This window comes from Ambystoma mexicanum, chromosome 14 (genome assembly GCF_040938575.1).
Source record: "Ambystoma mexicanum isolate Mex_15411 chromosome 14, UKY_AmexF1_1, whole genome shotgun sequence".
Taxonomy (NCBI): Eukaryota; Metazoa; Chordata; class Amphibia; order Caudata; family Ambystomatidae; genus Ambystoma; species Ambystoma mexicanum.
Window position 1 is genome coordinate 628633305 of NC_090940.1, and position 12083 is coordinate 628645387.

Here is a 12083-nt window from a genome sequence, read left to right on the forward strand (position 1 = left end):
TCGTCTCTGACGTGTGTGCGTGGGTGGTTTGCACCCAAAGCTTTGAATCCTGCCATGGATGAATCCTCCTTTTATCCTTGAGAACCATGAAATAGCGCTTAGAATTGAAGAATTTGGCAAGAAGCGTCACACAAAACTGGATATTACTGAAGTTGCATTAATGGAGAATCTGCATTCGGGGAGAGTTTGGGCCAAGACCGCTCATCTGCATCATGTTGTGTTGGAGAGTGTTAGTGTGGTCAAGGTGCCACTCGCAGGGTACTGGGGTGCGTTTCTCATCTGGGGACCAGATGGCACTGGTCATTTCCTCGGTGTGCTTTTAGTTCGGTTGTATAGAAGGCGAAGCTCTTGCATTGGAGTACGGCTAGGAGGGGAGCCACTGCGTGTAGGTGTGATTGGGTTATTCACCGCTGGCCATGCAGATCCCCACGGCCGTTCCTCTTCCTGGGGTCGGGGCCATGTAGCTTGGGGCGTTGGGTTTTGCTGGGCTGCTGGGCATGGCAGTGCCGTGGCTGCATGCCGGGGTGGCCGTGTCATGCGGTACACGGGTGCAAGCGGTCTGTGGAGACGCGTTCAGCGTGGGCTCTGCCGTGTCCCCGGCCGGTCGTGGCCTGGCCGCCTGGCTGAGATGCAGTGTAGGCCCGCAGGCAGCAGCAGCCTAACGACCTGCCGGGGCCTTTCCAGATGGACGGCCCCAAACCGCACCAATCGTTTTGAGTATGTTTATACCCATGCAAGGTTCCAAGTTGAAACGTGTTCTTAACATCACACATCGAGCTGGGAGTGTGGGAGAGAAACTCCACAGCTAGCGGTGCCTGTTACACCACTCAGTGAACGTTCCATCGTGTTCATCTGGGGGGGGGGGGGGGGGGGGGGGGTTCAGGCTGCACTATTTGGTATTCTGTGGCTGGGTGTGAGAAATAAAGCTACGGTGATGCGTTGCTGTAATTTGTGTATTTTGCAAGTAGCTTCTTTGAGAAAGTATCATTGTAGGCCTTGGAATTCAAATCTTAAATATTTGTACTAAATAAAGCTTGGTATGTGTGTGGTCCAATGATTAAATTGCTGAGCGGGATAACCTCTGCGTCACGGTTCCAAAGTGTGTGACCCTGGGCAAATAATTCAAGCTCACTGCGTCTAAAACACACACATTGGAGAAACTCCCTAACAATGGGGCCGATTTAAGCGACACAATGGTTTACCCTCCTGCTCCTCAGTGCCATCACCATTAGTATCGTTGCATTGGACCCCCCCCCCCCCATATGCAGATCTAGAGCATCACCGGCCTCTGCCAGTCAGGCAAGTCTCTGCTGCCCTGGGATTTTGTGCAGCGCGCCCCCTGCTATGGCCACGGTTTCCATGCGCTTCAGAGTCTGCGAGGGGCAGGGGCCAGGGGTTCGGTTAGTAGTGGCGGGGGGCAGGTTACGGTTCATGTGTGCAGGGCTGGAAAGATGCTGCTCGCTGTAGGGAGCAGGTGGGTGTTGGGTGCCGTGGGGTGCCTGGAGCAGCGGTGGGGGCGCTGCTCGGGTTAAGGTAAGTGAGTTCTCTTGTTGCGCCTTCTGGTGATGGGGATCCTGCGCCTCGGTGTAGGTGCAATGCTACTGCCATGGTTCTGGGGGGGGGGGGGGTGTTGTGGTGTTGTGTACCCTGCTAGCTAACGCCGTGTCTTGTGTGTCTTGCAGAAGCAGCAGCAAAGACGGGGCCGAGCCTCGGGGCTCGGACGGAGGGGACTCGGACTCGTCCCTGACCGGCACCAAAGTCAAGGTCAAGTACGGGCGCGGCAAGGCGCAGAAGATCTACGAGGCCAACATCAAGAGCACGGAGACGGACAATGGCGAGCTCCTCTACCTGGTGCACTACTACGGCTGGAACGTCAGGTGAGCGCCCCCACCCCCCCCGTACCAGAGACAAAGGGGCCCGGGAGCACCGCAGGGGGCCGGGCGGCGTTCAGTGTGCAGCCCCCCGCGGGTTGTACAGTGAAGCCGAGCCAAATGGCAGGTGATGATTGGGGGTGGAGTGCGTGGGACCCCCCGGGGAGGGGCAGAATAGGCCTTGATGACCTCGGCTGGTCGCCCATCAAAAGTTAATGTTCAGGTTACGACGCAGCCCCCTCATTGGACAATGTTTCTAGGCCAGTAAGTAGAATAGGATCACCCCCGGGGTTGGGGGCGTGGGCGTGAAGGGCCTCTGCACAGGTACCAGGGCAGGGGGAGGTGCCCAGTCTGGCACGGGAAAGACTCATAAATGCGCATGAGGCAGTGTGAGGGGTCAGGACACCTGCACTAGCCCCCCAGACCCGCAGTCCGCACACGGAGCAGCTGAACCGCCGCCAGGACCCGGGGTGAGTAGCGAGGGGCTCGGGGGAGAGGCTGGACTAGGAGCGAGATGGTCAGAGCAGAGGAGGGACTGGCATGGCCGGGAGATGCACAGGTAGGGGGAGGATGTCTGGCCCCGTGAGGCAGCTGGCACAGATCGGGCGATGTCTGGCCGCTTAAGGCGGCGAGGCACTGGTACGTGTGGGCAGCAGTCACTGGTGGGGGGATGCCCGGCCAGGAATAGACTGGCATGGCCGGGAGATGTCACAGGTGGGGGCGATGCCCGGCCAGGGAGGGACTGGCATGGCCGAGAGATGTCGCAATTGGGGGCGATGCCCGGCCAGGGAGGGACTGGCATGGCCGGGAGATGTCACAGGTGGGGGCGATGCCCGGCCAGGGAGGGACTGGCATGGCCGAGAGATGTCGCAGTTGGGTGGGAGAGGGGGGGAATGTCTGGCCGCGTAAGGCGGCGAGGCACTGGTACGTGTGGGCAGCAGTCACTGGTGGGGGGATGCCCGGCCAGGAAGGGACTGGCATGGCCGGGAGATGTCACAGGTGATGCCCGGCGGACCGAGGGGGACTGGTTCACGGGAAGGAAAGCTGGCACATATCAGAGATGGGGGTGGGGGGGATGTCTGGCACCGTATGGCGGGGGGGGGGACTGGTACATGGGAGGGAGCTGTCACGGGTAGGGGATGCCCGGCAAGGGAGGCATTGGCACATGGGAGGGAGATGGCACAGGGGGGGGGGTCTGGGGCGTCGGGCGCGGGAGGCGCTATGTGGGGGCGGCAAGGGATGGGCAGCCCCGGGGATTACAGCTCGGATGCAAGTCTGTAACGAACCTCTCTAGTAGAGCCAGTCTGGGCGGAACGAGGCCTGTGCCCGGGAGCAGACTGTGGGCACGCAGCGGAGTTCTCCAGGGCCCGGGCAGATGCAGAGCACTGCAAGCAGTAGAGAATGGAGACGCCCCGCACCAGGGTGCTGTGCCTGGCCCCGGGGGGCGCGGGGACGCCTCGATCTAATTGCCCTGCTCAGGTTGATTATTCCATGTTATGTTGGGGGGGGGGGGGGGCATAACACGCACATCTTAATTATGATTGACACTGGTGAGAGATTATTTTTACTTGTATTTTTAAACACGTGTTAAGGTGGTCCTCCTTATCCGGTATAGTGGGGCCCACTCTCCGGGATATATCGGGCACGAGGCCATGGCCCAGTGTGCCCCCTCCTGCCCTCGAGCGGTGGGCGTCCTGTGTGCCTGTGCAACCCCTCCTCCCGACCCAGGCGGCTTCAGGGCACCTTGCATTCCGTTTGCTTCTGTAGCGGCCAGCATGCCTGCCCGTAGTGGGTGCATTGGTATCGTGCCAGCTGACGCCCTCCTATCTCAAACCTGCAGACTGATGGGCAGAGGGTTTGCAGTGGCCATGAGCTGTTGGCCATTCAGCTCCTGCCAAGTGTGACACAAAGGACTACTTCTACTAGTGCCAGGGCCCACACTGCACTGGCGGGGCAGGTCTGCCACTCGAGCATGTGCCCCAGCCATGCTCTTCCGGCCATCTTGCTAGCTATGGGACGAGCTGCTAAGTCTTCCTCCCTTTTTGCCCAATATTTTCTTCCCTCCTACCCCCCCCCCCCCCCCCTCTGCTGCTCTGCACATGCTGAGGGACAGCCTTCACCTTAAAAAAAGCTCGTGACCCTGGAGTAGTGGGTGGGGCTGGTTAACCCGGGTGAAGAGTGCGGCTGGTGAACCGGGGGTGGCTGAACCTGGAGTGGCGGGGGCTGGTGAACCCGGCAAAAAGGGTATGGTTGGTGAACCCGGCAAAAAGGGTATGGCTGGTGAACCCGGGTGAAGAGGGCGGCTGGTGAACTGGGGGTGGCTGGTGGACCTGGCAAAAAGGGTATGGCTGGTGAACCCGGGTGAAGAGGGCGGCTGGTGAACTGGGGGTGGCTGAACCTGGGGTAGCGGGGGTGGCTGGTGAACCTGGCAAAAAGGGTATGGTTGGTGAACCCGGCAAAAAGGGTATGGCTGGTGAACCGGGGGTGACTGAACCTGGGATTGCGGGGTGTCTGGGGGAAAGGGTATTTGTATTTTCTTTATTCATAAAGCGCACCAGGCCCAAGGCCATCCGGACGCATCATTTGAGTTACATGGTGGATTGAACGTACAATAATACAAGTTACAAAGCACATTGACGGAAGCAGAATGTACAGTAGAGCGGAGGCGAGCGCAGACATTTACAGTCAGATAGGCTAGCAAAAAACGGTAGTAAATCAGGTTCGTTAACGGGCACCGAGTATGCATCAGATAGGTACTGGTAATACATGAGGTACAGTAAGATTGCAGATGCTGAAAAGCAGTTTTATACACTGATGAAAAATAGCACCGGTGGTGAAGGCACGTTCGTGCCGGGGCAAGTCTTGGCTAGACAGTCAGGCTTTGGCCTTGCTCTTGAAGGCGGGGAAGGATGGTTCAGCTCTAAGAGGATTTGATCTGCAGTTTGTTGAGATTGCATTGGTTAGTACCAAGGTAGCGGGCATTGCAATAATCGATTTTGGACATAAGCAGGGTTCTGGCTAATGTAGTACAGTTCGCTGGTGTGAGGAAGGGTCGGCAGGCTGTAATGAGCTTGCAGGTATAGGACGCGGCCGATGATACTGCATTGGTTTGTCTGGTGAGAGATAGTGTGGAATCGAGGTATATGCCTAATGTTTTAGTGTTAGTCGCTTTGATGGTGTTACCGTAAATGACAAATTATTTGAACAAGGGGATCTAGTTTAAGTCTCTGATAGGAGCCCAAGATAAGAAGCTCGGTCTTATCGGCATTTAAGCATAGTTTGTGTTGAGCCATCCAGGCTTGTATGACTGGGTGCATGGTGTTTATGGCTAAAGTGTCCGCTGTTGGTCAGCGGTGAAGGGAATGAGAATCTGGGTAATTTGTGTAGGTGACACCCAGATAATTCCAGGTCTTTTAAAATTTTGAACAACTCTTTAGTAGTGGATTTGGCTTGAAGGTAATGTTTGTTGTACAGTGTGACTGGTGAACCTGGGGAAAGGGTGTGGCTGGTGAACCTGTGGTTCCAGGGTGTCTGGGGAAAGGGTGTGACTGGCTTTTAGCTCCTGCTCATCATATCCTTCTTTGCAAAGATGTATGTGTTTTTACAGATGCTGGAATGTTCTTGTTTGTGACCCCCGTTTTTTTGCCCTGCTTTTAGGTATGACGAATGGGTGAAGGCAGACCGAATAATCTGGCTCTCTGATAAGGGCGGACGGAAGCGAAAGCAAAGGAGAAGAACCAAAGTAAGGGTGCCATCTGTTCATAGTGAGCCCTTGTGTAGAGTGGCCCCTCAGCAGACTGTAGCCTGACCGGAAAGGACTGTTTTGTCTCCTTAGAACAAAGAGGAGAGCGAAGTGGACGAGCGCAGAGAGGAGGAGAAGCTGAGGTCCAGGCGTGGCCGCCCTGCCCTGAAGTCCAGCCTGCTCTCCAACCTGGCCTGTTGCTTGTCTAAGATGCCCGGCAGTGAAGGAAAGCTTGGAGCCCGCGGAGGCCGGGGCCTGCATGACAGCTCGCCGCTGTCCAACGGGACTGAAGGTGCGGGGCCGGTCGGTGGAGGGAGTGGGGGTGGATGGGGAGCACCCCAGTGAGTGAACGCGCTGAACCCCCAATGCGTTTGCTTTGCAGGGCCCCTCCGGAGACGGACGCGGCACAGCCCGGGATTGTATGACTCTGATCAAGGTTCCAATGGTGAGCGTTTGCCCTTTCTTCCTTCCTCTCCACGGTTTCCTTACTAATGTCAACATTCATGCCGATGCAGGTGCTAAGATCTACCCAATAAAGGTATTTAATGTTGAAACAAGTGACTAAAATGCCGCCCTCACCCCCACCCACCCTTTTTATGATCAGAACCGTTTTAAGGCTTGCAGTATCCCATATTCGGTCCCAGGGGGCTCCTTGCCCGGTCTAAGGCACCATGAATCAGTAATTGTGACCCCCCTTTGCCCCTTGCACACACACAGAACGTACCCCGAATCTACATCCAAATGTCCTCCACCACTTAGTACCACTTGGCACGCAGGTTTATTCGTGCATCTAGTCACTCGCTTAGCACCAGGCCTCCTCCAACTTCCGCTCCACACTGCCTCAAGGACTGTGCTAGCACCAGTGGTGTGTAACAAAATGTGGGGGCCCCCTGCGAGCAATGATGAGGGCCTCCCAACTCGACGACAAATCACGGGTCGTGCCACACGCAGGCTTAGATTATCACGTTTACACAATATGCACAAACATGCTGTTGAAGGGGTGTGCCGCACACTGTACTAGGAGAAAGATATAAGTGGGCCTCATTATGGGTCTGGCGGTAACCCTGCCGGTGATACTAGCGGCTTGCCACCAGACCCGAAAGAAAAAACCTGCCGCCTGACTTCCCGGTAACACTGTGGTATTACAACCCCAGCGGCTGGGAAGTCGGGTACTGGTAATTCTGTAAATCCATTTTCCCATAGTCGCATAGGACTCCATGGGAATGGGGAACATGGAAGCACCGTTAAGAACGGTGAATTTCCCCCGATGCAGGTGCTAAGATCTACCCAATAAAGGTATTTAATGTTGAAACAAGTGACTAAAATGCCGCCCTCCCCCCTTTTTATGATCAAACGTTTTAAGGCTTGCAGTATCCCATATTCGGTCCCAGGGGGCTCCTTGCCCGGTCTAAGGCACCATGAATCCTGCCTCCGTTACGGTCTGCTTACTGTGCTCGGTAGGGTCAGATCTGCCGGGCACAGCAACTCTGGCAGGCAGATACTTAGTGTGCCGGTCTGGTAACAACGTGCTGGTAGGCTTACAGGCACCATTGTTACCGGACCAGCACACTTGTAATGAGGCCCAGTTTGAATGCAATATACAGCACACTTGCTGAGAAAAATTGGCTAAAAAGCACGAGTGTTTGCAATTGTTTTGTAGAGTAACTCAATACAAGCAAGTCACGAACAATGCACAGGAACATTAATGCTTTCCTATTAAAAATGCCATGCGACATTGAAAACATGTCCCACTGGCTGCACAACGTAGACCAGTGAAGACACGTAATAACATTATAGTAAAGCATGCCAGGCCACGTTTAAACATACCTAGACTGGCACCAAAATGCGAGACGAAGCAATAACACTCCAGGAAGAGAGCACACATTCAAGCCCGGGTATCTGCGGCCTCTAACAACACAGCCAAACTCTTTAAAATCTGCAATGAACTAGTCAATCCTGTTGCAGTCTCTACCTCTCCTGTTCCCTCCCAGGCCCTCTGTATGGCTCTGGCCAAAACTAAAGACATCCTGTCCTCTATCTCCTCTTCCTTGCTCGCACCCCCCCCGAACCCCCCTGCTTTGGCCATCTCTACCTTTCCATCTCCTTTCTCCTCTTTCTCTCTGACAACACCTGACGAGGTTTCTAGACAAGTCGATCTATGAATGTGTCGTCTGAACAGGTGCTCCCCTGCTCTTCCAGAACCACCAAGGACCATATTGACACCCTTGCTCCAGCCATGGACGATTTCTGTAATCACTCTTTCGCCACTGGAATGTTCCCATCTCACCTTAAGCACCCCCTTGTGCACCAACTCCTCAAGAAGCATCTGACGATCCTACCTGCCCGGCAAACTTATCACTCCATCAGCCCTTTCCTGGGCAAACTCTTGGAAAAGCTGGCCATCTCGCAGCTTACTCCACACTGAATCTGTTGGTTGTCTCCATGACAATCAGTCTGGCTTAACAGCTGCCAGAGGCACGGAAACTCCTGAACACGCTTGAAGGTCTGCCCTCTAACCTTTATTCCAGCATTTCTTCTGTCCTCATCCTCCTTGATCTTTCCTCTGCTTTTGACAGTCAACATCATCCTGATCAATCGACTACGTGAGAAACTGGGCATCACGGATCAGGCCCTGGAGTGGCTGACCTCCTTCCTCTTGGACTGCCCCTCCCATGTCCAACTTGGTCCCTTTCTCTCTGCCACCTCTCTCTCTACCTGTGGCATTCCCCAGGGCTTTATCCTCGCACCCTGGGTTTTCAAACTCTAATTGGCCCACCTGATCTCTACCTTCTCCTCTAACTTTCAGTGTTATGCGGATGACACTCCGCTTTCCTTCAGGCTCCTCTCCTCCCTCGCTCATTCCTGACGGTCTATCCGCGATTCAGGATTGGTGTGCCCCCAACAATCTCTGCCTTAATGCCAGTAAAACGGAGATCCTTCTCACTGGGGCACCTGCCCGTGCTTTCCCCTCTCACTCTGTCCACCCACCGTGGGCCCTCTTCCTTTGCCTTCCTGCAAGGAAAACCACCTTGGTGCCATCTTCGACGCCACTCTTTCTCTCCTCACATCTTAGACGTCGCCAAGGAGTCGTAATACCAGCGGCTCCTCCTCAAAGGGACTCTTCCCTTTCTCACTTTCCCCCCAGAAGCTCAATGTCTCCAGAGCCCTGATTCTCTGTAGGCTCGACTACTGCAACATTTTTCTCAATCTGCCTTCCTCTACACTCCGCCCTCTGCAACTAATCCAGAACAGGACTGCCTCAAGCCCAGGGATCGTATCTCTCCAGCCCTGAAATCTCTCCACTGGCTCCCGGTGGCTGCAAGGATCAAGTTCAAGACCCTTTTGAATTGTCCACAAGGCTTTTTGGGGTCGGGTGCCACACTACATCCAACGCTCTCTCCCAAAATACCTTCCTTCTCGAGCCCTTCCCCAAGCTACCGCCAAGTCTCTTAAAGATTAGACGCTTCTTCAGGCAGAGAGGTTGGGGTGGGGGGGTAGATCTCTCTCAACGGCAGGTTCCTCCCTCTAGAATGGCCTCCTTGCCAGTGGTAGAAGTGTACCCAAAAAAGTACTGTAGCTGTGATTCAGGCCATGGACAAAGTAGGAAGTAAGGGAGCAACGTGCAAAACATTTTTCAAGGATTCCAGTCGTGCTTGTTGACAGCCAATTGAATTGAAACATATTTCACTTTAGCTGTAACTGATATCCGATGGATATCCGGTGGAGAAGTGGGTTTTAACTCTCAGTTCCGAAATAATGAAAATGGTTGCAAAAAGTACTGGAGCTGTTAACTGTAAAAAATAAAAGTTGTGGAACACCGCTCCTGACCGTTGCCGCTCACTTCGATCACTGCTCCTTGCCCCTCTCAAACTTGAGCGGTCCACCTGAAGTTCCGGAAGCAGCTCAAAACGTCTCTCTCTCTCTCTCTCCCCTGCTGACGTACCCGTCTGCTGTGCCGACTGGTTGCTTGGCTGCCTTCAGATTCTCACTGGGGACCAGGCTCTCTCTTGATCAGTCACCCTTGCACTGCCTCAGAGCCTACCACACACTTGGGGGCTGTAACTGTAACCCTACAGTCTGTTCTCCTTGCTCTACCCAGATCTGCGCTGTTACTCAGAGCATTACTGCCCTGTTTTCCCCTCCCCTCTTCCTTGCACTCCCCCTCTCAGTTCTCGCACTTGCACAATCTGAATGACACAAGGCTTAGTAAGATTGTTTGTCTTGTCTGCCTTCTGTCTTCCCTCCCTTGTCTTGTCGCGCCTAGAAACACTTGTATACAGGCGTGTTATAAATGACTATCATATAATTTTATCACAGATGGCCAGAAAAATACACAATGCCGCAGTAAGAAACAGCTAGCTGGCAGTACCAAAATGCCAGTCTAGCCAGGTCATTACACTTGGCAGGACTGCTTTATCAGAAATACGCAGTAAAATACTAAACTGAGCAATGACTAGACTGACTGCACCAAAATGACTCTAGCCACTAAAACCACATATCATGCCTGCTTAGCCTGGACATGGGACAACCATTATGATTTATCGTTCAATCCCGCCCCCCACACATCCCCTCTCCATCTCACACCCTACCCAACTCCTTGGCCCAGAATTACCTTCACGTCCCTCTTCCTTGTCCCAGAGCTTATGTATGGAGCTCCTTGCCTCATAGGTAAGTACTGGGATGAAGAGTGGGACTAGGAGTAATGAAGATTACAGGTAGCTGAGTCGGGCATTACCTCCATGCACCTCCTTCCAGTACTTGTGTATGAGGCAGAGTGCCTTATACACAAGTACTGCCTCATACAAGTACAGAGATGGGGAAGAATAGAGCTAGGGGTAATGATGATTACCAATAAGTAATCGAGGCATTAAACACAAGTAGTGGTGTAACACCATTGAGTTGCCTGGGCTTCAGCACTCACCCCCCCCCCACCCCCTCCCTGAAATGCCCCCCCACACCGCTTGTGAAGTTAGCGCCTCTCCCAACATTTAAAGGATGAGCCCCCTCGAAACGTAGGTTTTATTGCGCCCCTGAACACAGGCACACACCATTCACCATATACACACACGCGCACACCCAGCCACCCATACATTTAAGTGTGCACCCCTTCACCATGCAGGCACACTCAGGCAGCCACCCTAAGTGTGCATCCTTTCAATGTACACACACACCCAGCCACACATACATTTGTGTGCACCCTTTCCCCATACACTCACACAGGCAGCCACCTACACATTTAAGTTAACACCCGTTCAAACTACACTCGCATGCGTCATGGGGTGTAGTGGAGCCCTATTACTTCATAAAGAAATTATTTCCTTTAAGGACTGAACCATAACGGAAATAATTTCTTTATGCAGGCAGAGTGACTTCAAAAATAAACTATTTCTTTTTGAAGGCATAGGGCTCTCTCCTACCCCATGATATGGAGGCCTCCAGCCTCGGGTCTTCCATGTCATGGGGTGGGGGAAGCCCTGGGACTTCAGAGTTTTTTTGTAGACACTGCCTTCCACACAAAAATTCTGTTAGATAAACTATTTGTTTATGTATGCAGAGTGAATTCTAAAAAATGTGAGAAAATATATTTTTTTCATTTTCCCCTTCAAGTGGGGCCCCCTCAAAGGACATGTGCTAGCGGTGCCCCCCGCAGGGGCTGTGGGGGGCCCCTGTTATGCCAGTGCCCAGCACAAGCTAGCATGTGCAATGGATTCACACAATGGCACACTCCATGGGCACTCTGACAGCAACCCAAAAGCGCCAGCTGGCCACACTACCCCCATGCTCATTCTACCCATATCAAGCACCCAGTTTAGTCTTTGGGCATCACTGTCCGAAGGAGTGTGCTCCAGATAGGTGAGCGGATGTGTACTTCCCTGGTCTCTCGCTATGTAGGTGATGGCTGAACGTCACTGGGCTGTCTGATGGCAAGTGCCATTGCAAGTCTAATATGGTGTGGTTCTGAAGGGTGCCCTCATATCGTGGCTGCTGCTGGGAAACCATTTGGAAACACCTTATAGATGTTCTCTTTATCTAGAGGCGGTATGTTAAGGGGAGGGGGTCACAAGATGGTCAGTTTTGAGGCAGGTGGAGCAGAGAAGCACTGCAGAGAGTAGGGCCAAGCTGTTACAAGGCATAAAATAAGCAGTGTCACATGCAATTCTATAGGTTTGCTAATTAAATTGGCACTTATGTAGCAAATCTAGCTATTTGTTACCCTGTTCAATGAATGCACAGCTCACCCTGCATTCCTCTCTTGCCCCTGGGTCCCTCTCTTTTCTCTTTTCATTGCAAATTCAAAGGGGCTAGTGCAGAGAGGGAGAGTACAGTAGTAATCCTCTCCTTCACTCTTAAGTGCCAGGCCCCTGTGAGTGCTAGGCACATTTTTTTTTTTCCGTTTTCAAATAATTGAGAACTAGAAGGAATCGGGATAATACTTTTATTAAGCTAATTATATCCTGTCTGGCAAAGAC

The 12083-nt window shown here is 53.3% G+C and overlaps 1 protein-coding gene across 1 annotated transcript in view; it reads left to right on the forward strand.

Annotated features, from left to right (window-relative positions):
* Positions 1–12083, forward strand: part of ARID4A (AT-rich interaction domain 4A) — a 275404-nt gene that overhangs the window by 252428 nt on the left and 10893 nt on the right. Inside the window, exons 17-20 of the mRNA XM_069638092.1 lie at positions 1683–1877; positions 5529–5613; positions 5707–5905; positions 5996–6058. Of these exons, the coding sequence (XP_069494193.1) occupies positions 1683–1877; positions 5529–5613; positions 5707–5905; positions 5996–6058 (542 nt within the window). The remainder of the gene's footprint in view (positions 1–1682; positions 1878–5528; positions 5614–5706; positions 5906–5995; positions 6059–12083) is intronic.